This window comes from Paramormyrops kingsleyae, chromosome 11, assembly GCF_048594095.1.
Source record: "Paramormyrops kingsleyae isolate MSU_618 chromosome 11, PKINGS_0.4, whole genome shotgun sequence".
In the NCBI taxonomy this organism is placed as follows: Eukaryota; Metazoa; Chordata; class Actinopteri; order Osteoglossiformes; family Mormyridae; genus Paramormyrops; species Paramormyrops kingsleyae.
The window spans coordinates 9,791,924-9,816,615 of NC_132807.1; the positions used below are offsets into that span (position 1 = coordinate 9,791,924).

General features: G+C 43.0%; 1 protein-coding gene across 1 annotated transcript; it reads right to left on the reverse strand.

Annotated features, from left to right (window-relative positions):
* Positions 1–2,354: 2,354 nt before the first annotated feature.
* nox5 (NADPH oxidase, EF-hand calcium binding domain 5) lies at positions 2,355–14,673 on the reverse strand. Its single transcript, XM_072718418.1, has 16 exons — positions 14,554–14,673; positions 14,108–14,290; positions 13,118–13,362; positions 12,689–12,926; positions 10,797–10,950; positions 10,126–10,301; positions 8,095–8,277; positions 7,638–7,770; positions 7,173–7,315; positions 6,471–6,635; positions 6,329–6,373; positions 5,895–6,019; positions 5,572–5,656; positions 5,386–5,485; positions 5,022–5,188; positions 2,355–3,897 (listed from the first exon to the last, which is right to left on the reverse strand). Exons 1-16 carry the CDS (start codon positions 14,671–14,673, stop codon positions 3,766–3,768), a joined length of 2,394 nt encoding a protein of 797 aa, XP_072574519.1. The 3' UTR covers positions 2,355–3,765.
* Between the last annotated feature and the right edge of the window lie 10,019 nt (positions 14,674–24,692).

The following is a 24,692-nucleotide window of genomic DNA, read 5'->3' on the forward strand; positions in this document are numbered from 1 at the left end:
GTATGTAATCTGTTCTCCCAGAGAAATGAATGACAGGACACCGGGGGGTGGGGGGGGGGGGGCATTGGCACCGAAAGCCAATGAGAGACCTTCATCGGGCTCTTCACGGCTCCCCCAGCTGGGAATAGCTAAGATAACGGGGGTCCCTGCCGGATGATACATGGAGCTCCAGCTAAAATACACGGCCTTTCAGGGTCTTGAAAAGATCAAAGACGGGCATCAATAATCTCCAGCAGTCTTTATGTAACCATGACAGGGAGGCAGAGGCAGAAAGAAAGGGACCACAGTGGTCCTTCTCCAGTGGGAAATCGGAGGGTGAAACCTTTGTTCCTTCTGATAATCTTCGGCAGGGTCCACAGTCCTGCTTTTGTGTTATTGCCTGTAGTAAGAATTCAGACCAGTGAATTTTTTGTTCTCTGTGATGACAGATGACAGAAGATGGTACAGGTCCCTTTTGTCAGAGAGTCTCACATTGCAAATGAAAACAGTCTTGAATTCTGTCTGAGGTAATTCTGGAGATTTTTCTCTCTGGTGTTTCTTAGATTCTGGAAGCAAATGTCTTCTGTATCATTAATTGAACAAGACCTCCTACCGATGCCCTAAATATAGTATTTTTGCTTTGGTGTTCTTGGAGTTGAATGGAAATGAAGACTTCGTCCTTCTTTTTACTAAGTCGTTGGGGAAACAAGGACATTAGCGAGTGTCCGTCAGGGTGGCATGACAAACAAACACTGTGTTTTGGTCACAGCTGTCATCAGAACTACGCAGCTTTTTCTTCGTGCCTTTTGCCTGTTGTGTCCCTGTAATGAAGACGTGCTCTACATTCCCTTTTGGTTCCTTACTGCCATATAATGTAAAATGTAAACATGCAGCGGGCCGGCCGCGGTGCCCCTGCCCCACACCCTCTGCCAGCCAGCCTGGCTTCAGGCTCATCGTGACCCTGTACTGAATAAGCGGTCATGGATGGTTGGATTTGTCCACTAGATTTAGCGTGACGTGGGAGAATAGCTGAGGGCTGGTAGTTGAATACCTCTGTACTCTCTCCCTGTCCATTGGCGTCGTGTTTCAAGGCTATTTGCTTAAAACTGCCAGAATCAATTAACATGAATAATGCATGGCAGCTCGACTTACCCTGTACCCTAAGAGGTTGCAGTCCCATTGTCTTCCCTCTCACACACTCTTCAGATGGGTAGACACCTCACTGAATGTGCTCTTTTTCTGGAGATAAGGTGCATATTTCATGGTAAAAATAAAATTTGGCACTTGAAATTTTGTTTCTTTCTTTCTTCTTTTTTTTACCATAGGGTACCAAGTGAAGCAGTGCAGTGTGAGCGTCCTGCCCGGTGGCGGAGGAGTCGGACTCCGTCTGTGGCCTCGTGGTCATATGAGGGATTTGATGCTTGTAGTTTACTGCTTGAAACCATAAAACAGCTGTTGACTTGCATTTCTGGTTGAATCTGTTTGGGTCTTATGCAAAAAGTAATAAGAATGTCAAGAATGAACATATCGACTTCATTTTCTGCTCTGCGAAAAGCACTTCATTCTACAGACGCCTCCCACTGTGGCCTGCAGCCTCTGCAAATGCCGTCGCATTCATCGGGGGTGTTTACGTCCAATCACACCTCAGCATAACTACACTGATAATACGAACGGCGGGGGCGTTATTCCTCTTATTCATTCATCTGTTTTTAATTGCTAGATACCCGTTTAGCATACAGGTGAAGTGTAGCCTTGTTTCTGGGAGGCTGGCGACACCAGAACAGGACGGGGGGGGGGGGGGGGGGCACAGTCTCCCACAGGAACACGCCAAGGGCACTTCAGAGACACATGATGAATTCAGGGAGCCTCTTTGAACTGTGGGCGGAAACCGGAGCTTCCGGAAGGAACCAGCGCAAGTGTGTGGAGAACGAGCAAAAAGCACGCACACACACGACCGCGGCCAGGTCCCAACGCAGCGTCTGTGTGTCTTCCTGCTCTCTTTTTCTGGTATGACGCTATAAATATCACTGAACTCTAAATGTGGTCCCAGGGCACTGATTGTTACTTTTGGGTTTATTCTACCCATTAACAAGAAATCCTGTATGATTACCGTGACCCTGCTGTGTCTGGTGTTAACTTTTCCGGAGCAGAATCTGTTCCGCTCTGCAACTCCACACAGAGGTCAACCTGTCGCGTAGAGAAGTGGGTTGTGCAACATAACAAATAAGGTCATTTTCCACAAAATAAATGTAGCTAGGAGACACAGGCCCTACAAGATTATTTGTTTTCTAAGTAATGCTGGTCATTGGCAAGACATAAATACGTCCGTCTACTAATTTAAGGCAAACACCTGTGTTTGTGTGTCAGTTTAATAGCCAAAAGCTCACCTTCATTCATAACAAGACCTTCAGAATCATCATCCCTTTTCAATGACCTACTGTAGCATACAGGCACGCTCCCTTGCAACAACCCATCAAGCATTATTTTTCACATAATATATTAGTCTTCAGTGCTAGTCACGGTAAAATTTCCAGTGAGTTTCATTTCTTTACAGACAATTTTTGAGGCAATATGTTTGCATCTAGTGTTTAGAGCCTGACTGCTGGGCTGGCGTGAGGCTGAGGAGGTGCTAATTACAGACAGGGCTCCTCATATGTGTGGGTGGCTTTCTCACCTCACACTGCCAGCAGTGCAGGTTCTTATCCCTGCTGGTGGACTGTCATCCCATCTAGGCTATTCCCTCATTTAAGCCCCTTGGGCTCTGAATTACCAAGAGCATACGTGGATATTGATTCAAGATGGGTGGATGGCTGGATTCGCTTTAAAAGATTGCCCTCTAGTGACACATGGCTGTCATTACAAGCACTACATCCAAACGAAATATCCCTTACATTAATCACACAATAAAGGCAGTGACGAATAAACGTTACACAAATTTTGATGAACTACAAAATTCCATCAGTTGCACAGTATTTTTACATATTCGCTTAACCTTCAATTTACAAAACAGACTGGTTAATGATTTAAAACTAAAATTAAAATGCTACTGTTTTACAGCACAAACTGCTCAAGTAATTATTCTGCAAAATAGATGCAGACACCCAGCAGCAGTATGAGAGGTTTGGACTGTAAAAGGGCAACATCAATCAGTGCCTACACAGCGACGCGTCCTAATAGGGACACGAGGCTACATGTTTTACACTTATTAGAAAGATATTTATTCCACTATTATACTTTACAGCAGTGTTTCCCAACCCAGTCCTCGGGGAACCCCGGATAGTCCATGTTTTTGCTTCCTCTCAGCTCCCAGCACCTGTACCAGGTATTCGGTGTTCCTGATTGGCTGGGAGCTGGGAGGGACTGCACGAAGTTCCCCGAGGACTGGGTTGGCAAACACTGCTTTACAGCAACTACAAGGAGGCAGACTACTGAGCTGCCCGTAAACAGCATCACAAGAACACTGGAGCTGTAGAGAACTGACCTTTCTTTCCAAAGAAGTTGAATTTTGCAACAGTGGCCTCACTTTGGATTGTTGCATTAGCTAATTTGTAACATTTGTCATTATGATGATAACATACAGTACAATTGTGGAGCCCCTCGTGATAAGAGATGTTAGGAGTAGCATGACTTAATGAGGCTAGTAGACTGTTGCGGACCCGCTGGCCCTTGAACTTAAATGGTCACTTAAAGGGTGACTGAAAAGGTGTTGCACAGTGAGGAGTCTCTAGGTGGCGCCCCAGTCTCCAGGCCGCATGCTCGTGTGTGGAGAGCAGAAGATCCCAGCCCTTAGAAGTTCTCTTTGTAGAACTTGAAGCCAAACTGCTCACAGTGGGCCTTGATGAGCTTGGCCAGGGCCAGTGAGCCACAGTAGAAAACATGCACCTTTCCTTTGTTCTCCTCCGCAACCTTCTGGAAGACCTGGAGTGGCAGGCGGGTCAGGAGCAGGTCACCAAAGAAACAACATATATACCACAGGTATGTCTAAAAACTACAAAATAAAACACTGTGGTTCTGGGGAAAATGTTATATGTAAATGCTACATTGCCCTGCCCCTTTCTCTAAGGCAAGGGTGCGCAGTCTTACCCGCAAAGGGCCGGTTAGGGGTGGGCAGTCTTACCCGCAAAGGGCCGGTCAGGGGTGGGCAGTCTTACCCGCAAAGGGCCGGTCAGGGGTGGGCAGTCTTACCCGCAAAGGGCCGGTCAGGGGTGGGCAGTCTTACCCGCAAAGGGCCGGTCAGGGGTGGGCAGTCTTACCCGCAAAGGACCGGTCAGGGGTGGGCAGTCTTACCCGCAAAGGGCCGGTCAGGGGTGGGCAGTCTTACCCGCAAAGGGCCGGTCAGGGGTGGGCAGTCATTCCCGCAAAGGGCCGGTCAGGGGTGGGCAGTCTTTCCCGCAAAGGGCCGGTGTGTATGCGGGTTCTTGGGATAACATTTAGGTCAGCTGTTCACATCCAGGTGTGAGGCCTCTTCAGCCAATAAGCCCTCTAATTAATAATCTATATAGGGAGATGCAGCGAAAACCCGCCACACACAGTGGCCCTCTGGAAAAGATTGGCCACCCCTGCTCTATGGGCAAGTAGGCATATTAAACATAAAACATTTAGCTCCCCCTAGTGGTATAACATTAGGTTGTGATTCAGGAAACATAGAATTTAGAATAGAGTAGAATAGAAAAGAATTTTCTACTGCCAAAAAAATCAGGTTGGTGGAAACTGTTTGGTGCAATTCTGCTATATAAGACAATGACAACCATTGAGAGTGATCGACAACATGGCTAAATGTTACACTGAGAGAAGGAAACAGCAGAGGGTCGGACTACATATATGACATCTGCAAATAAGTAAATATGGATGAATGAACAGACAAACAAAGATAGATAGATAGATAGATAGATAGATAGATAGATAGATAGATAGATAGATAGATAGATAGATAGATAGATAGATAGATAGATAGATAGATAGATAGATAGATAGATAGATAGATAGATAGATAGATAGATAGATAGATAGATAGATAGAATACTGTCAGTCAGAGCTTCCACCTTGTTCCATTCTGGCTTCCCTGGCTGGGTTCGGGTACGCAGGCCGGTTATCGAGTCCCGGTTCTCCTTTTTGGCAAGCAGATCTAGCGCCATCTGCAGTCCGATGGCCTTCATGTCATTCTTGCTCAGAGCCGAAGTCATGTACATGTGCATCTCCAGGAACAGGCCTCACGACATGGGAGCAAGATGAGGCCCCGATGGGGCAGGACAACAGAGATTCATGGTGTTAAAGAACAAAATGGAAACATAAAAAGCTGCCATTCTGTGTTCTGCAAGTGTTTCCTTTGATGTCCCACAAATAAGAAATTCTGCATGCTTAAGACAGACATGTTTGAATGCAGAATCATCTCGCTTTCTCTCTCACCCTCTGGTTCTTCGTCGGCTTGGTCCATCTCCAGTTTGGTCAGCAAACTAACAAACCACTCGAAAGACTTCTGGTCTCGGTTGATCCATATGAAGTCCACCTTGGGAGGACAGAGCACAGCCATGGGGGTGAGAGGAGAACCCGGCGCTCACTAGCGGCTGAGAGGCCCTCGCACGGCAGCCGTACCTTTCGCAGCTTCATCTCGCCGTCTTTGATGGTCTCGCACCAGGAATAGTTGCAGTTGGGGCAGTTCTGCTTCCGCATGCGATAGCTGTGGCAGACAGAGACGTGCGCACTTAGCAAATGTGACTGGAGTAGCATCCTGTCCAAGCAGCTCCCCGGACGGACGCCAGGAGATTCCCGGCAGCTCTGCTTTGAGTTTTGGGTCCTGGTGCCCACGATCTCCCCTCACCGCTGTCTAAACCTGGCTTTAGGGACCTGAGCACGGTGCGAGGTCACTGGCGTCATCGTGCATGTACCTACCCCATGATCCCCCATCATATGCTCACCGATACATGATGCTCTGCAGGATGGATGCAAAGGGCGTGATTCCGATGCCGGCACCTATGAGCACCGCATGCTCGGAGGCAAAGATCTGCCGGGTTGGGGTCCCATACGGCCCTTCCACAAAGCACTAAGAGCCAATCACCCACACAAGGCAAAGTTACTCCTCCAGACGGCTTTTTATGCAGTATGTATAAATGATCATAAAATCATAAAAAAAAACTTTACAAATATTCTCCCAGATAACAGCCGGCTCTTGCAGATCCACTTACATGGCTTCTATTAACAAGCTAAACTGCGGCACATCTGCATTCAAGCCCTGCACAAAGGATTATAGTCCAGAAAGCTAATCCTGTCTCCATAACCAATCTAAATGTTGGAACATTTGCATTTAAAAAAGCATCAGTGGTTAATTCACGACTATCAGTTTGTAACTGACCTTAATGTCGCAAAACCGATGGTTGTCATTTAATTTTGCTGAGCTCTGCAGGGTGACAAAAGGTAGTTTAGCTCATTATAATTTTATGTCCCTCCTCTTGTTGCCCTCTGAGCCAATTGGAAGTACAGCAGGCAGAGCACACCTGTCTCAGGTGGGGGCTCTCTCCACACTCAGCCTGGCCCAGCTGCTCTGTGGATGACCCCTGTGCCTCGTGGGGCTGGTGACTGCGCCGGTAGGAGGTCAGTTCTATGGTGTCATCTCTGCTGGACGCCACCGTCCCGCTGCAGCTCGCGGAGTGGAGCGGCTCCTGGATGGGTGAACCACAACAGCCATGTCAGCAAAGCTCACGGTATCCTGAATGTAATGGGGGTGATACGCAAGAAAGAGCTACTGTCTTTGTCACATGTGACAGTCACATGACCGAACCTTCACATGTCCCCAAAAGCCTGCCATACTCAGGAAGATGAAAAAGACTTCAGCCAAAGCAAGAATGCCCCCCCCCCCCACCGCCACCTGCAGGGCGACACACCTGAGTACGCTTATAGTAATGAGCTTGTAAGTAAAAATGCAGTATTTAAGTAAAAATTTGTAAGTAAAAATTTGCAGTAAAAATGGCTGCTGGTGAGAAGGCCACTGCGTCACTGCGAAACAGCGGGTTCCTTCTCATTATCCATGTTTGCCGTCCCCCTGAATCAGGGTTTGTCTGCCGCTGTCAAGTTACCCTGTGTGACAAACGGCGCAAAGCGGCACTCGCACCCAGTGCCCCCTCATCCAGCCAGAGCCTCACTCAGGCTGCACAGAATAATCGGACAAGGAGGGTGACTGAGAAGAGGGGAGGGGGCACCTGGGCTTTCCCCCCACGCTGCCTCTTCCTCAGGCTTGTGCTGAGTCGCTTGGTGCTGCCCGCTTGGGGTTCCAGCTGCCTGAAGTATTCAAAGAGCCGATTGGTCCACTGTCCCATGGAGCGGATGTGAAGCCATATCGCGTCTGTGATGGAGGAAGTAGGACTGGGTCAAGTGTGACAAGATGGCCGGCGGTCATACGCAGCTGTGTCACTGTGTCTGCGAATGGATTACAGACACAAGGGCGGTATTTCCTATGACAGTATTAGTAAATGTGTTTCCCACCCAAATGTCCATCTGCTTTTAATCATTTCTTTTTCAGGCAGGGTCATGGTGATCATGTAAGTATAGTAATATAGTAGCATATGGCAGAAATCAAAGCCAGCTTCAGGCAGGACGCCAGCTTGTCGCCGAGCACATATGCTTTTAATCGGCATTCTCTTTGCCTCCCGGTGCGGAGGCTGTACCCTGCTGCTCCGGGGCGCTGCTGATGGTAAACGGGTGCCACTCATACTTAGCGATGGCCGGGATGTTGATGTACACATAGTCACCGGGCTTGAAATGGAAAAACTGGGGTCTCTTGATCACCAGATGGGTCACCTTCAAATACACAACGCCAGACAAATGGATTCCCTTTGAATATTTTGATATAAACGACACACTTTCTATGGATGTTTATATGGATCTTTATAGCAGAACGCTTTATATTATCAGGAATAATTGGTCACAATAACATTACTAAGCATGAAGAGAAGTGCCTGAAAAAGATAATGTGGTATATGAGGTTTATTACATTAGATCCTCCAACAGCATTTGCAGGGGTCTCAGAGTCTGGTTTTCACAGGCTTAGAACCTCCTGGTCTGAAGTATGAATGTTTAGGGACCCCTGCAGTCACACCCTTCGCCATTCAGCCTGAGACATACCTTGGATGGTAACAGGTTGACCTCCACAATGTAGAGCCCACCCATGCGTGACTCTGCCATACCCATCACCTTCTCCAGCAGGAAGACGAAGCCCGGCACCACAAACCACTTCCAGAAGTTGGCGCAGTGCACCACCAGCAGGACCCAGACCCAGATGTAGGAGAGATGTGACCAGTAGAAGACCTGCAACATGTGAAATCTCACCTTCGCCCGCCTGAACTGCAACTCGCCCACACCTTTGTATGCGGTTTGTAAAACAGGAAAGAAGCTGCCAAGAGTTGAGGTTAGTTTACAGTTATGGAATGGACTCCCATTCCATTCAGGAACTGGAATTTTAAGTGGGAAATCTCAAGGATGCAAAACTGAATTAAATTGCAGGATGCATAATTTAATTCCATAACATTCACAGAACATGAAAGCCTCCATTAGTTTCACGTTCCAACAAAAAATACCTGCCTTTTCTTCCTGGGCCCTTTAAAAAAAAAACACCTTAACTAGATGTCAAACATCAGCTTGTTATTAACAATATTCCTTCATTCTTTCAAGTATTATGATTTTTATGATTCATCCATAAGTATTCATGACTTAGGCCTACAGACTGTAAAAATACCGCAAAATCAAGCAATGTTATTCCTTCGGTTCTCATTATCTTAACTTCAGTCTGGTTTAAACATTCTGCCACATGAAACTTTATAGTTACACCTTAACTAACAGTAAAGCGCACAGAGACCAACTGCGACTAATGTTATATGATGAGGCAGAACACACTGACTTTGAGTGATAACATATACTAATCAGTCTTTAACAATAATAATGCACTTTTAATTACTTAAGCATGTAACAATGTAATACTTTCTACTGACATCTGTCAGTTACCAAACAGTAACACAAACCGACCCTATTAGATGACTTTAATGGTTCAGAAGGTAACTATTTTAGATGTCAAAAAGTGGATTTTTGTAAAAAAAATTGTACAACATGAGTAATTTTATGAATTATAAGTGTAATTGTTTTTGGCACAGCGTTTAAGGCGGCAGACCACAGACTGCTCTGTGGTCCCAGGCAGAGCTCCAGCACAAATTAAGCTCTGCTAACTACTGTTCAACAATAACATTAACAACACTTCCTGGTTTATTATTTATGTCAGTTGAAATAAACAAAGTTGTAATTTCATTGAACAACGGAGAATTCATATAAATACAGTAACCAATTTAAATGCATCCATCCATCTTGCAAGCGCTTACCCGGTACAGAGTTGCTGGGTCAATCACTCATTAGAAATTCCCAAAGAAATGCAGAACTGAGCCCAAAGCTGGAGCAGCTTGGTGTTTAACACGATCAGCAAATATATAGCAGATGCAAAGAAAGCAGGAAGACTCCAGGTCAAGAATATCAATGCACTACTGCTAGTACATTCTAATGGAAAGTCTTGTAGTTTTGTCTACAGAGAACTTTACAGTGGATTAGAGATCTCACCTACAGGGCAATAGAGTTCTCACCTAAAGGGCATTAGAGTGCTCACCAACAGGGCATTATGGAGATCATCTACAGGGCGTTAGAGAGCCCACCTACAAGGCATCAGAGAGCTCACCTATAGGGCAAAAGATCGCTCACCTGCAGGACATTAGAAATGTCATCTACAGGGCATCAGTGAGCTCGGCCAACAGTGCAATAAAGAGTTCACCTATAGGCCTTCAGAGAGCTCACCTACAGGGTACTAGAGTTCTCACCTACAGGGCACCAGAGAGCTCACCTACAGGGCATCAGAGAGCCCATCTACAGGGCATCAGAGAGCCCATCTACAGGGCATCAGAGAGCCCATCTACAGGGCATCAGTGAGCTCGGCCAACAGTGCAATAAAGAGTTCACCTATAGGCCTTCAGAGAGCTCACCTACAGGGTACTAGAGTTCTCACTTACAGGGCATCAGAGAGCCCATCTACAGGGCATCAGAGAGCCCACCTGCAGGCTTAAGCTGCAGTGCTTTTTCTTCCTGGGCTTGAGAGCTATAATAGATTTAACTGACACTCACCTCGAAGTGGCCACTGCGACGGACGAAGGTGCAGGAGCAGAGCACCATGAGGCAGATGAGGAGCTGCAGCACGACGCCAGTGATGGAGGCTGTGCCACCCACCCAGCCAATGCCGGGTCGTGTGGTCAGCAGGTACTCCCACAGGTGGTAAGCGCCCTGGGCTTGGGTCATCCGCACTAGCAGAGACCATCAGAGAATAGCTTAGCTTAGCATAGCATAGTGTAGCTTAACACAGCATGGCATAGAAGAGCATAGCATAGCTCACTCGATGCAAAGCCCTACACAGCTGTTTTACATTGTTTTTCCTTACCTGATGCTCTAAAATTACTTATTTTTTAAGTCAGCTATATAGATGGATATTGACCTTCAGGGTATTTCTCAAAAGTACCACAGCTTCAAGATATGAGCCCCTTTGCTTTTAGCCATTACATCGCCTACTGGCCTTACAAATCAGGAGTAAAATTAATATTAAGGTAACAGAATACAGAGGTTTATAGATACATAGCTACTGTAGAGACGGTAGAGTGTTGCAATTAGATGTTGAAAATCAGATGACAGTGACACATAAGTGACACTAGGGTGCAAAAAATTAAGCAAAGCTGGCACCGTCGTATAGAGAGGTGAGCAAACATCACCTTCCACCTGACGGAGAACGTATGAAAATTCATTACCGAAGTTCATGAGGTGTGCCAGTGTGTGAACCAGGCTGAAGATCAGGATGGCGTAGCCCACCGTCTGATGCAGCAGGATGTTCTGGTCCAGGGGCAAGACCCGGACCACCCAGGTAGCCCTGAGCCAGGTGAGGCAGCGACGCAACATCAGCACCTGCACGCACAGTCGCCATGGCAACGCTGTGGCAAACAGGCTCCATATGGAACAGCCAACCCAAATAGTCTTTGCTGGAACATGTAGCACTCAATAAACACAGTCACCAAGAAACCGGGCAGATTTTACGTAACGCCAGTGTGACATAACAGTCCAGTTTCGATATTCAGTATTAATTCAAGCACAGCAACAGCTGTACAGGTGTTCACATATCTAGAACCATAAAATTGCTCACTCATCCTCCATTCCTTGATGAAACATTTCTTTCCCCAATGGTTTGTTTTTCTCCATTTTCGTGTACCATCCACAGAAAAACTGAGACTGGCAGCTCAAAAACACTGTCATATTCTCCCACTGTGATCATTGTCAAACTGTACTCTGCGCAGTTCGAGTGAGTTTGACAAGTGGGAAGGAGCTCGCTGGCCAGATCACACAATGAGAACGTCACACATCTGAGCCTCAGTTATTTATGATGCCCTAAAGCAACAGTCGTACAGTGTCTATGTCAAGACTCCTATTTCCAGTTTCCATTGGTGTCTTATAAAAACCAGGACACTGATGCCTTTTCTTAAAAATAACGCATACCGTAACGTGACCTCACGTTAATTCCTTAGTGATTCAGTGAAAAAAGACAAGTATGCAGAAAACCTAGCAGGACAGGAAATGTGAAGCACTGGTTCCAGTGGAGCACAGAAGTCTTTCACTCACATTGGAAAATAGAGCAAGCTGTTTGGGTTCTGGTACGATGATGAATAATTGGATTGGATTGTAGCAAATGCACTAATAGGACACTGGCACCATTAGCTCAAAGCTGTAATCAGAGGCTGGATCTATATGTCAGAACATCCTTTGAATCCCATATTATCCGTTATTAAAATAGCCAGCTATCCTGCCAAAGAGGTCAGCTGTTAATCATAATGTATAAGACATTCCACATTTAATTTGCAGTCTGTGATTGAGCTCACAAGATTGTCATAACGGTCATATCATATTGCTTTCTAAGTAGTTTTATAAAAGAGATTACATTCACTAACAAATCATTTTAAATTACACCCCAGTCAGTGGGTTAATTTTCTTTGCAATGGGTAATGATTTGCAAAGAGGAAATGACAGATACACATAAAATTCTAATGGAGGCTTAGAGATTGTTATTGAACAAAAATGCAAAACAATTACAGTAAATGCAGTGAATCCCACTCCTACAGTTGCTGAAAAGATTGTTAAATGTAGAACAGTGTATTGTGCTTGAAGCCAGTCTGATTCACCCTGCTTATCAATACCTCTCTCTACTCCAATACCCTGTGTGCTGAGATAGGGGCAATGAAGCACAGTTTAGTTATATATAATCACAGAGGGCATGTGGCAAAGATATTTCCAGTAATATTCTGTAAATCAGACGTTAATTATCTTTCACCTGCTACTAGGTGTTGCTAATGGAAGAGTTCTTTCTGATGAAAATAGAACATGGAAGAATATCTATCCATTCATCTATTCTTCCATCCATCCATCCATGTATTCTTCTATCTCTTCCATATCACTAATCCAGTACAAGGTCATGGTGAGACCACACAGGAAGCAGAAGGACACGAGAATGTCCATCGAGTCGGACACCTACAGTTACTCACTATGGTTAATAGAGAGGTGGTGAATCACCTGACTGTAAACGCCTTTCATATTAGTGACTTTTACTGAAACCTGCTGCTGCACTCCACATGCTGAACCTGCAGGTGGCGCTCACCATGACAAAGGTGCAGTTGAAGTTGAGGCACTGCCCGCAGCCCTTGGCCACCATGAAGCAGGGCCCGCCGGCAGCGTGGCGCAGTGCGGCCAGAGTGAACAGCAGCACGTTCAGGCAGACGTAGCTGAACAGGAAGAGCAGCTTGCGGCTGTTGTTGTGCCAGTACGCTGGGGTGAGGTAGCGAGGTGTTTGCCGCTTCTTCTGCTCCATCACTGGTGGCTTCAGCCAGTTAGCAGCACTGGTGGGCAACATCATAACCACCAGGCAGGTAGAAAATCAAATAAGCCGAACAGTCTAAGAATTACTCTGGAAGAACATTCCAGAATCCAGTTAAATTACATTTGAGTTTAACTATTCGGATGTATCTGTGAGGGGCTGCACATGCACACATGTTCATATGAGCACCCACACCCGTGAAGACTGTCGAACCTGATGGTCAGGTTCTCCATAACTTCCGGAAAGCTCTCCAGCTCTGCCTTCAGCTCCTCGAAGGTGATGGAGCCACTGCTGTCCTTGTCGGCTGACTCAAACAGGGCAAGGGTCAGATCATCCAGCTTCTCCTCGGGGAGGGAAATGGCGCTCTCACGAAGGCAGGATTTGAGCACAGTGCGGAGTTCGTCAGGATCAATGGAGCCACTGCCTACAGGGAAATGTGTTAACTCCACCTGATAGTGCTGTATGCAAGACACCGATTATTACAGGGAAATGTATTAACTCCACCTGATAGTGCTGTATGCAAGACACCGATTATTACAGGGAAATGTGTTAACTCCACCTGATAGTGCTGTATGCAAGACACCGATTATTACAGGGAAATGTGTTGACTCCACCTGATAGTGCTGTATGCAAGACACCGATTATTACAGGGAAATGTGTTGACTCCACCTGATAGTGCTGTATGCAAGACACCGATTATTACAGGGAAATGTGTTGACTCCACCTGATAGTGCTGTATGCAAGACACCGATTATTACAGGGAAATGTGTTAACTCCACCTGATAGTGCTGTATGCAAGACACCGATTATTACAGGGAAATGTGTTAACTCCACCTGATAGTGCTGTATGCAAGACACCAATTATGTAGTGGACAGATGCTGATTACTGATTTACCAAAATGTTTGCTTGTTAGATAATGTTTGAGAAAATGTAAAACTTAATAAATATAGATCTAAGTAAACAGAAGAATTTCAAGTTGTTCAGAATAGTTTGTATAGGTAAAAACATATCAGACTGCCATAAACATAAATACTGTATATAACTAATATAATAAAACGAATAAAATGTATCGATGTAGGTCGATTTTCTTTACTGGCCAAAAAACAATGTACAGGAAGGTAGCAATTTGTAGTCCATTGATTTCCATGGTTTGTAGGTAAAAAGGAGGCCCTGGCTAAGCCAGAGAAGCCTTAACCGCAGACCCACAGCCTTGGCCTCCCCAGGACGCCCTTACCATCCACGTCATACACCTGGAAGAGGAAGCGCAGCTTGTCCGTCTCACTTCCATGGATGAGTAGCTGCAGGGCCTTCAAGAGCTCATCCAGGCTGATGGAGCAGCTTCCGTCGGCATCAAAGAGGGCAAAGAACCTCTCCGCAAAGAAGGACTGCAAATAAGCAGAATAAGCAGCAGAAAGACCAACTTTTTAGAAAAAAAGGAGCAGCATGGATGACATCATGCAGCATGGGATGAGGTGTAAGGAGTGAATGTTCAGCGTCCTCTAAGACACAGTAGTCCTATTAATAAGCTAAGCTACTACAGAGAATACCGAAAATATACCAGATAACATACAGCATGCAAGTGGTTCATAAAACACTAAACACTAAGGACTGGATGGACATGGGTGTCGTGATGGATGCCTGCTCTCACCTCCTTGACTTTGAGTGCTGTTTTAAACTCATCCAGGTCAATTTCCTTATCTTCTCCAGCAATGGTCTCAAACTGCTTTGTGATCCACTCCAGCCAGCGCGCGTCCTCATCAAGACTCATATTTCTCACAGCAGAAGGTAATTCCTGGGATGTGACGTGAACCAAGCCAGTATGACTGTTCAAATCTAACTCTGCGCTCTGCCATTTTCTCCCATGTGTGTATCAGCTTTTGGCAAAGTACGGAGAACCAAGAAGGCCTTAGGAGGGGACGGAATGGTGCTGAAGTTCCCGACATGCTATGAAAAGCTGGTATTCCAGTTGAGGAAAATAAATTTACAGATTCCAGCTCAAGGCAGCAGAGGGTGGAAGTATTGGGAGACGGGGGGGTCATCTATGCAAAAGTTAGCAAGCGTAATATAACCATCAGTAAAAGGTGAAAACTTGTGCGATGGGGAAAACAGGCATGCAAAACAATAAAAGAAAGAGAAGGAAAGGTCTGCAGATTGCTCTGCCCACTGGAAGCACATGGGACATGCTCAGACTGAATGTTGGGTAGTCAGGAGGAGTAGAGAGAACGGCAGCATAAAGCACACTGTGGCTCCATGGGGATCCTCACTGCATCACACGGCCAGTGCTGAGTCACTGGATCCCACCTTTGCACTGTGGGTGTGGCGCTTGCATGGTCTCCCCATGTTGGTTGAGAATCTCTCCTACAGTCTATAGACAGGTAATTAGGGGTGTGTCTGTGTGTGTGTGTGTGTGTGTCCTCTGTGGTGGACTGCTGTCTCATCCAGGAAGTTCACCAGCCTTGTGTCCTGCGCTGCTAGGGACTAGGATAAGTGATGAATTTGTACCATCCTTGGAAGAGCCATTCCACTGTGCAGCTTGTTGATATTTTTTCCTCATAATTTTGGAAACATAATTGTTTTTCTTAGCTGATATCCATACAAGAACTATTTTTGCCTTCATGAAACTACATAATCCCAACATAATAGGTTCAGAGTGATGTGAACACATTGATTTTTTTACATTTTCATTTATAACTACAAATAAATGCTCATTGCCCTACTAATAATCTTTTTAATATATATTTTGCAAGTTAAATAGAAAATATCTACTTCAAAAACTGCACACCTTTTATGTCTACAGTCATTGCCAAAATTATCGGCACCCCTGGAATTTTTCCAGAAAATGCACCATCTCTCCCAGAAAACTGTTACAATTACAAATGTTTTGGCATATACATGTCTATTTCCTTTATGTGCATTGGAACAACACAAAAAAACTGAGGAAAAAAGCCAAATTTGACATAATTTCTGTCACATCCCGCTCCGTACGATCCCGATGTGTGCCACGCCCCCCTCATTACCTCGTGTTCAGCCCTGATTGTTCTCACCTGTTGCCTGTTCCGTTTACTTAGTCCTGTGTATATTAGTCCGCGTCTCCCCATGTCTGCCAGATCCGGCATTGTATTGTCCGTGTATTGTCTCTACCTGTCCGTCTGTCAAGGATTAAAGACCCTAATTCCCCGTCATTTTGGCTCTCGCTTGCTTCTCTGCTCACCTGCATGCGGAAGCGTGACAATTTCACACAAAACTCAAAAACTCCAAAAATTATTGGCACCCTCAACTTAATATTTGGTTGCACACCCTTTGGAAAAAATAACTGAAATCATTCGCTTCCTATAACCATCAACAAGCTTGTTATACCTCTCAACTGGAATTTTTGACCACTCTTCTTTTGTAAACTGCTCACGGTCTCTCAGATTTCAAGGGTGCCTTCTCCCAACACAATTTTGAGATCTCTCCATAAGTGCTCAATCAGATTTAGATCTGGACTCATTGTTGGCCACTTCAGAACTCTCCAGCGCTTTGTCTTCAACCATTTCTGGGTGCTTTTAGAGGTATGTTTGGGGTCACTGTCCTGCTGGAACACCCATGACCTCCATGACGTAGACTCAGCTTTCTGACACTGGGCCCTACATTGCACCCCAAAATCTTTTGCTAGTCTTCAGATTTCATGATTCCTTGCACACAGTCAAGGCATCCAGTGCCAGAGGCGGCAAAACATCCCCAAAACATCTTAGAACCTCCACCATGTTTGACTGTAGGTACTGTGTTCTTTTCTTTGTAGGCCTCATTCCACTTTCTGCAAACAGTAGAATGATGAGCTTTACCAAAAAGCTCTACCTTGGTCTCATCTGTCCACAAGATGTTCTCCCAGAAATATTTTGGCTTCCTCAAGTACAGACTCCAGTCAGGCTTTTTTATGTTTCTGTGTCAGCAGTGGGGTCCTCCTGGGTCTCCTGCCATAGCGTTTCATTTCATTCAGATGTTGATGGATAGTTCAAGCTGACACTGTTGCACTCTGAGTCTGCAGAACAGCTTGAATTTGTTTAGAAGTTGACTGTGGCTGTTAATTCACCATTCAGACTATCCTGCGTCGCAGTCTATTATCAATTTTTCTCTTCCATCCACGTCCAGGGATATTAGTTACAGTGCCATGTGTTGTGAACTTCTTCATTATGTTGTGCACAGTGGACAAAAGAACATGCCGATCTCTGGAAATGGACTTGTAGCCTAGAGATTGTTGATATTTTTCCACAATTTTCGTTCTCAAGTCCTCAGACAATTTTCTGCTCTTCTTTCTGTTCTCCATGCTTAGTGTGGCACACAGACACACAACAGAAAGTCAACTTTGCTCCATTTTAACTGGCTTCAGGTGTGTTTGCTATATTGCCAGCACCTGTTTCTCGCCACAGGTGAGTTCAAACGAGCATCATATGCTTGAAATAAAACGACTTACCCACAATATTGAAAAGGTGCCAATAATTTTGTCCAGCCCATTTTTGGAGTAGTTAAAGTATGTCAAATTTGTTTTTTTTCTCTCTGTTTTTTGTGTTTATCCAATGAACATAAAGGAAATAAACATGTGTATACAAAAACATTTCTAATTGCAACAATTTTCTGGGAGAAAATTTGATCGTCTCAAATGAGTTTCCATTTTGGATGTGTTTCCAGCAACACAGCCGACAGACAGTCTTGGTCTTATCGGCTACACTCTCTCTCTCTCTCTCTCTCTCTCTCTCTCTCTCTCTCTCTCTCTCTCTCTCTCTCTCTCTCTCTCTCTCTCTCTCTCTCTCTCTCTCTCTCTCTCTCTCTCTCTCTCTCTCTCTCTCCCAAACCGCTTGACTGTTTCCAGCATAATCTGTAACCAACTCACAGTCACAACAAAATGTTTTCTGTGTTGAACATTTTTTTGTGAATGTCAATAAATATATTTATTCGTTTAGTTGTGCATACCTTGCCGAAAATCATAGGTAGTAGTTCACTGACCTTATTGGTGAACATACTATATAATCGAACGAATCAGTGCAATGACCGAGATCATTCCAGGGGTACCATGATTGTACATAACAGTAAGACTTTTTTTGTTTAAAAAAAGCCATTTGACTACCATTATTTAGTCATATTTTGCTGCAGAGAAAGTTATATATTTTTAATGACTGGTACAAAATAAGTCAGAAACATTTCTTGACTTATAGTACTTTATTGTCTTAATTCTTTTCTTTTTAAAACCTAAAACATATATTAATAAATTTAGGGATGCATTTTTGTATATTTCTGTGTATTTGGATCATTTATAGCTTTAAGCTTTTGAATTCTGAAGCTATCACAAACACCTGAAATACTCAGGTCTACAACAATAGCCCTCAGATGCGTGACTGTCACAACAGCGAAGTATTTCTAATGTTACCATGGAGATGTCAGAAGCAGCAAGAGCATACTGTGTCTCACAAATCATTTGCTTCCACTAATTAATCTAGTCCATTAAACGCCTAAATGGTTTACTCAAGCCTTTTGATTAGATTTAACACACACAATTATAAATCCGTATAATACTGTGGGTGATAAAAAGGGCCCTTTCTGACAGATACAAATTAACCATATTAATGCATTCATTAAGTTCAAAAAATTAATTTTCAAAACAAAACAACAAATAAAAGGTTGTTTTATTAAAAGGTCCTGAAAAATATATTATATACAATTTATACACTGCAACTTTGACCAGAAGGAAAGTTAGAAAACGAACAGATTGAGGTGCTCATAGGAGATTTATATATACATAAATTTGTGTATTATAAATATGTATAGTATATATACGTAAATACATTTCCTTAGACCTGTAAATACCATATATTTGTGAGATAACAGGTGGTAACAAAAACTCTTTATCTTTGTAAAACAGATGTTCAAATATTTAAAGAAATATTTACCTTGTCTTGAAAGCTCAGCCTTTATGTTTTCCTTTATCTTTTTCCCCTTCCAGAACAATCAAATGCTCTCAAACCACAAGTGATTTTCCACAATCTCTATATCCTTTGATGGTCACCTGTCCAGCTCCAGTGTAACTTTTCATTTGGCCAGTGACACCTTCCTGTAAGCAGCAGGGCTGTGACACAGTGAAGCCACAGAAACGATGTCCTCCTCCCCGCCTAACCCTAACCCTAACTCTAACTCTAACCCTAACTCTAACTCTAACCCTAACCCTAACTCTAACCCTAACCCTAACTCTAACCCTACTACTCATCTGACTTTTCAAGCCCTATGGCACATAAGACCAAATTCAGTATTACATGACTGATCATGCTGAACCTACTACAATGACAATTACTAGTTTACAGTGAAGCTTTATGCTTCTGAGTTTACTCAAGTAAATTTCTACTCTGGTAAAACACAAATAACTGGAAAAAATAATGCCAGTAATGATTTAAAACCTTACCTGCATTCAGTGGTACTGTTCTTAGTGCATGGTTCATGCATTCCCTGTGATATTAAAATATAAACATGTCTGTGCTGGCTTTTAGTCAGTTGTGTGTGTGTGTGTGTGTGTGTGTGTGAGCATGTGGATGAGAACTCAGTGGGGCAGGGAGACAGAAAGACAGTCGATCCTTAGGTCATAGCAGCTGTGTCTGACATCCCCTTGTATCTACTTGCAATAAGGCCCATCCTTGGCAACATTAATAACACTTACAGCATATATGTAAATTACATTTCACACTGAATCAGATCTATTTTTATTGATTTCTTTATGTTTTTACCTTAAATAAGTGATTAAATGTTACACATTGCATTTAAGGCCTCTGCTGTGATCTGTTTTGCTGTGAAATGCCATCTGTTGTTCAGAATACCTCATATTTTAAGGTCATACTTGCAAATGTATCCAATTTATATAAGTATATTTGAACAGGGATTTTTTTTTTTAAAGTTATTTTGCTTGCTATATATTAGTTCAGACTAAATAACCACTACACATAAGACACAAGACATTTTTCCTTTTTTAACTAATAAAATTGACATTTTTTATTTGGAACATAATAAGATTCTGCTTGCATTGATATTACATAATGACCATATGCATATTTACAATTTACTATCCTACATGTGAAATAAAATGATGTATATAATTTATGACTGATATCTCTCTCTTCAAAAATCATAAGTAAAACATAAGCTAATGTCAGTCTTATATTTCTTGAGCTCTAAGAATGGCGTCTGTTACAGCAGGACATGGTGAAGGCAGGAGAAGAAGGAGATCATCCATAGGCAGCTCCAGGACAACAGGGGTTTATTAATAAAACTGAATCCATCGGAGAAGACTACAAAATAAAGGGAACAGGAGGGATCAGAACTAATGGGAGCAAGAAAGAACAAACTAAAAGTGACCACAAAGAAAGTCAACTGAACACAACCAGGGAAGAGAACAAAACTGGGAGTACGAAGGGGGGAGTAAAGCCACAAACAGGCCAATGACTCAGGAACAGAAAGAGGACAGGCACCTAAACACATAGATGATGACACATAACAAAGGGCAGGTGTAGACCATCGCCAAAATCAGCCAATCAACAAAGGATAGGTGTAGAGCATCGCCAAAATCAGCCAATCAACAACGGATAGGTGTAGGGCATCGCCAAAATCAGCCAATCAACAAAGGGCAGGTATAGACCATCGGCAAAATCAACCAAGCAACAAAGAAGCATGACAACAACCAACAGGTGGAATAAATACAATTAACAAATACAGGAACTAAGCAACATTGGCAACACTGAGGGCTAACACTAGGGACTGGGAACAAGCAGAACCAAAACAGGACACATGCAGAATAAACCAAAACAGGGATACAAAGATAAACCATAACGGACATGGAAAACCATACCAAACACTAAAGAAAAATAAAAAGAAATATAAATAAATTGAAAGGTGAGAGACTGGCCAGCCTGAGCTTCAGAACCACTCACTCAATACCCATTGAGCTATGCCGTGGCCTAGGGAGCAGGGGAACACACTATGAACAGGGCTACAAGACGGAGGGGGGAAGCTGGGTGACCAGCGACACCTGCTGGCCAAAAAGGGAGAACGCACGTAGGGCAGGGAAGGACGGGTACCAACCCCGACAGTTGTTTGTCTCCAGAAAACATTCTGTATGGTATGTCATCATGCATCCTCATTTTCTACAGTATTGGACTTAGCACTAGATTTATGTCCTTCACGTTTCTTTTTGAAACAATCTTTTAAATTAACCAAATGATCTCGGTCATTGCACTGATTCGTTCGATTATATAGTATGTTCACCAATAAGGTCAGTGAACTACTACCTATGATTTTCGGCAAGGTATGCACAACTAAACGAATAAATATATTTATTGACATTCACAAAAAAATGTTCAACACAGAAAACATTTTGTTGTGACTGTGAGTTGGTTACAGATTATGCTGGAAACAGTCAAGCGGTTTGGGAGAGAGAGAGAGAGAGAGAGAGAGAGAGAGAGAGAGAGAGAGAGAGAGAGAGAGAGAGAGTGTAGCCGATAAGACCAAGACTGTCTGTCGGCTGTGTTGCTGGAAACACATCCAAAATGGAAACTCATTTGAGACGATCATCCATGTGTGCGTGCCACTGGAGCAAAGCAGAGACTACCTTTGCAAGTCAGGGAGCTCCACGCAAGGAAATTCAAATTGGGCTAAAAAATAACTATGGGGGTGTTCATCGCTACAGATACGCTGTCATACTCTGCAGTATGATCATTTTTATGGTTATGATGTAATTTTTAAAATGAATTTATTTAACATATTTATGTTTACAATATGCAAATAAGCCCGTATAACTAGGCCTATGTGATACTTATTTTAAAAAGTTACGGGGTTTGTAAAAATACAGTAGTTTAAACCTGGTTATAGTTAATTACCAATTAGATTTTCGCTTTGTAAACTTTATATGTTACCCCCTTTTCGAGGAATGTAGTGGAAAATGCAGTGGAATTTCTCTATTTGACATTATTGGGGTTCTTAAAAAGTACTTTTAAAACGTTATATCTGAAAAAATACAATTTATCAAAACTGAAGTTTGGGTTCTTACTGGAGAAAATAGGAAGTAATTGCATTATTTTTTGCATTATTTTTAAAACGGATATTATCAGAATGTAAAGAAACAACATTTCATCGATAGTAGATTAGAGGGCTCGTGTGATGCACATGCGCACGGAGTACAAGTAACATTATCTGACAAATACGATACAGGTTGATGGGAACTGCTGATAGAGAATTTTTGTGCTGAATGACAAATCAGAAAGGCTGAATCGACGTTTATTTAAAAACAGGAATCCAAATCAGTGTAACCCGAAAGTCCGATTTCTAACCGATAGCGAGACCTGCTGAAAAGGAAAAAAAACACAGCGCACATGAACAGGGTAAATATCTGGTGACGTGACGGGTCCATCATACGGTGCCCATTAAAAAGTTTTTTTCTTGTACTATTGTTCTGTAACTTGAGTCAAAATTAAATTAATTCGTATACATTCTCAATGATCACCATAAAGTCACAGAAAAATGTTGTTTAAACAAACTGGTAGAGATTTATTCGGCTAGACTCAATCCTGCCGTTGCCGCTAAAGGATGTTAATACCGAGTTCTAAATTGGAGGAACGAATCCTTAAAACGGAGAATAAAAACAGAACTCCAGTGTAGTGTGAAATAATTTGGGGAGGGGGGGGTCCTTTTGTATAATACAACATCCGTTTATCAGTTAGAAAAAAAACCTATGTGATTCAGTATTTTATCGAAATCAAATGTAACGTAGCTGTGTAACCCTGTTCTGGATAAGCAATTTGAAGACAGGTGGACAGATAGCAAGGGAAAATGTAATGGTAAATAATATTTGTATAACCACGGAATTGTTTTTTTTATCAAAGATAAATTTGTCACTATCAGAAGAATTGCTTGTTGCATTTACATTTGGAACTACATCTTGGTTTGACCAATTATGCAATTCAGGGGTGTCTTGACATTCAAGACATACAGCAGAACTAACACAGAGGTCAAATTCATAAGTAGCTGTCAAGACACCATATCCTGTAACCTAGAACATTTGGATGTCACTGCAGACCACTATTATGTGTGGAATATTTAATGGGTTGTTACACATTTGAAAACTGGAGGATATAGTTACAATAAAACCAGATCAATATGTCAAGGAGGGTGCATATAGTCACAGATTTAAGAGATTATTAAATAAAGTGTTTTAATGCCTTGTAGATTTAATTCTCAGTTAACGACATCAAATAAATGCACTTGGATTACTGAATTTGGAATCATGAATACTGAAATTATTCTGTTTCTTTTTGCAACAGGGTTTCTTTAAGTCAAATTCATCCACTGTGAACATTTATTGATAGTCTTTTTGCCATTCTTTACAGCGAGCACCCTACAATACCTCATTATGGGCTTAATTTGATATATGAAATTAATATATAGTTGTATCCATCTTCAGACTGCCTTTCCTATTGAGGGTTTCTGTGTAGCACAATGAATAGTTCGCACCGGAATTCTATTCCCAAGGCCATAGACTCGCTCTTTCTGGAAATCTCCAGGCATTTCCAAACCAGCTAGGAGATATTATAATCCCGTCGACTTGTCCTGAATCTGCCCCAGTGGGATGCGCTTTGAACAGCTCCGGGAGTGAACCAGATGGTTTGCTTGGGAGATATATGAAAATTAAAAACCGAAATTACGTAATTATTAAGTACGCTTTTTTCCGAAGAGTAGTTCCTGCGCATATGCGCTGTTGATTTTACAGTAACCTAAAATAAATTTATGAATGAAGAACTCGGCCACTAGATGGCGATGTTACGCTGTAAAAAAAATCAGTGTATTGTGTGGTACTCCACCATGCTTACTTTTTACATTGCGCACTTAACGATTTATAACTAAATAAGTATTTTTAAAACATTATCATTGCTGTTATGATTATTACTAGTATCTTTAAATGGAAAGGGAAATTTCGACTTGTTCAAGAAAACAAATGCTAACATGTGATACTGTGTGGAACAGTAGTGGAAGGAGGAAAAAGCACAATTTTCTGTAACTAGCGGTTATAGAACATCATATGCATCATTACAACAGCATTTTAAAGTTGCTGTAACGTGACGTAATATTCAAATATGGAAAACTGATTTCTCAGATATTTTGTTTGTATTTTAATATATTTTTATGCTATATCGCATTATACTACAACGGTAAAACGTACATATTAAATATAAATAATTATCCGACAGAAAATAGCCTTCCAGGTACCTAATACAAAATTTGTGCATGCTGTCCACTTTCTCTCGTTTTATCGGACTCGGCGATGGACTCGAGCAAATGCGTTTCTTTTTCAATCCGTTTTTAAATGGAGAGAGAGGGCGGAGGAGAGAGAGGGATTACAAGGGAAAGGAGAGAGACGTATGGTGGCGCGCCACATTTCGGCTTCTCGGTGTACATTATTTAGAGTTGCGCACTCAGTGCACGCAGCCAGCAGTTCACAGCAGCAACAACGGTGCTGGGCAGCCAGCGAGACACACCTAACGGGAAAATGGTGCTCGCTGCGCAAGGGGACCAAAATGGCTCCAAATTAACTTGCAGACGGGGACTGGATACTGTCCTCAGCGACAGACGAAGACTCAATTTTGCAGCAGCTGCTAAAATGTCACGAGGTTAATACAGAATTTATGTAACAATTATAAAACCGAGAGGGGCACAATTGCAATGCGTTCTTTCCAGTCGGTGCATTTGTGAAAACAGTTTAGTGCCACGCAGTTGGTCTTC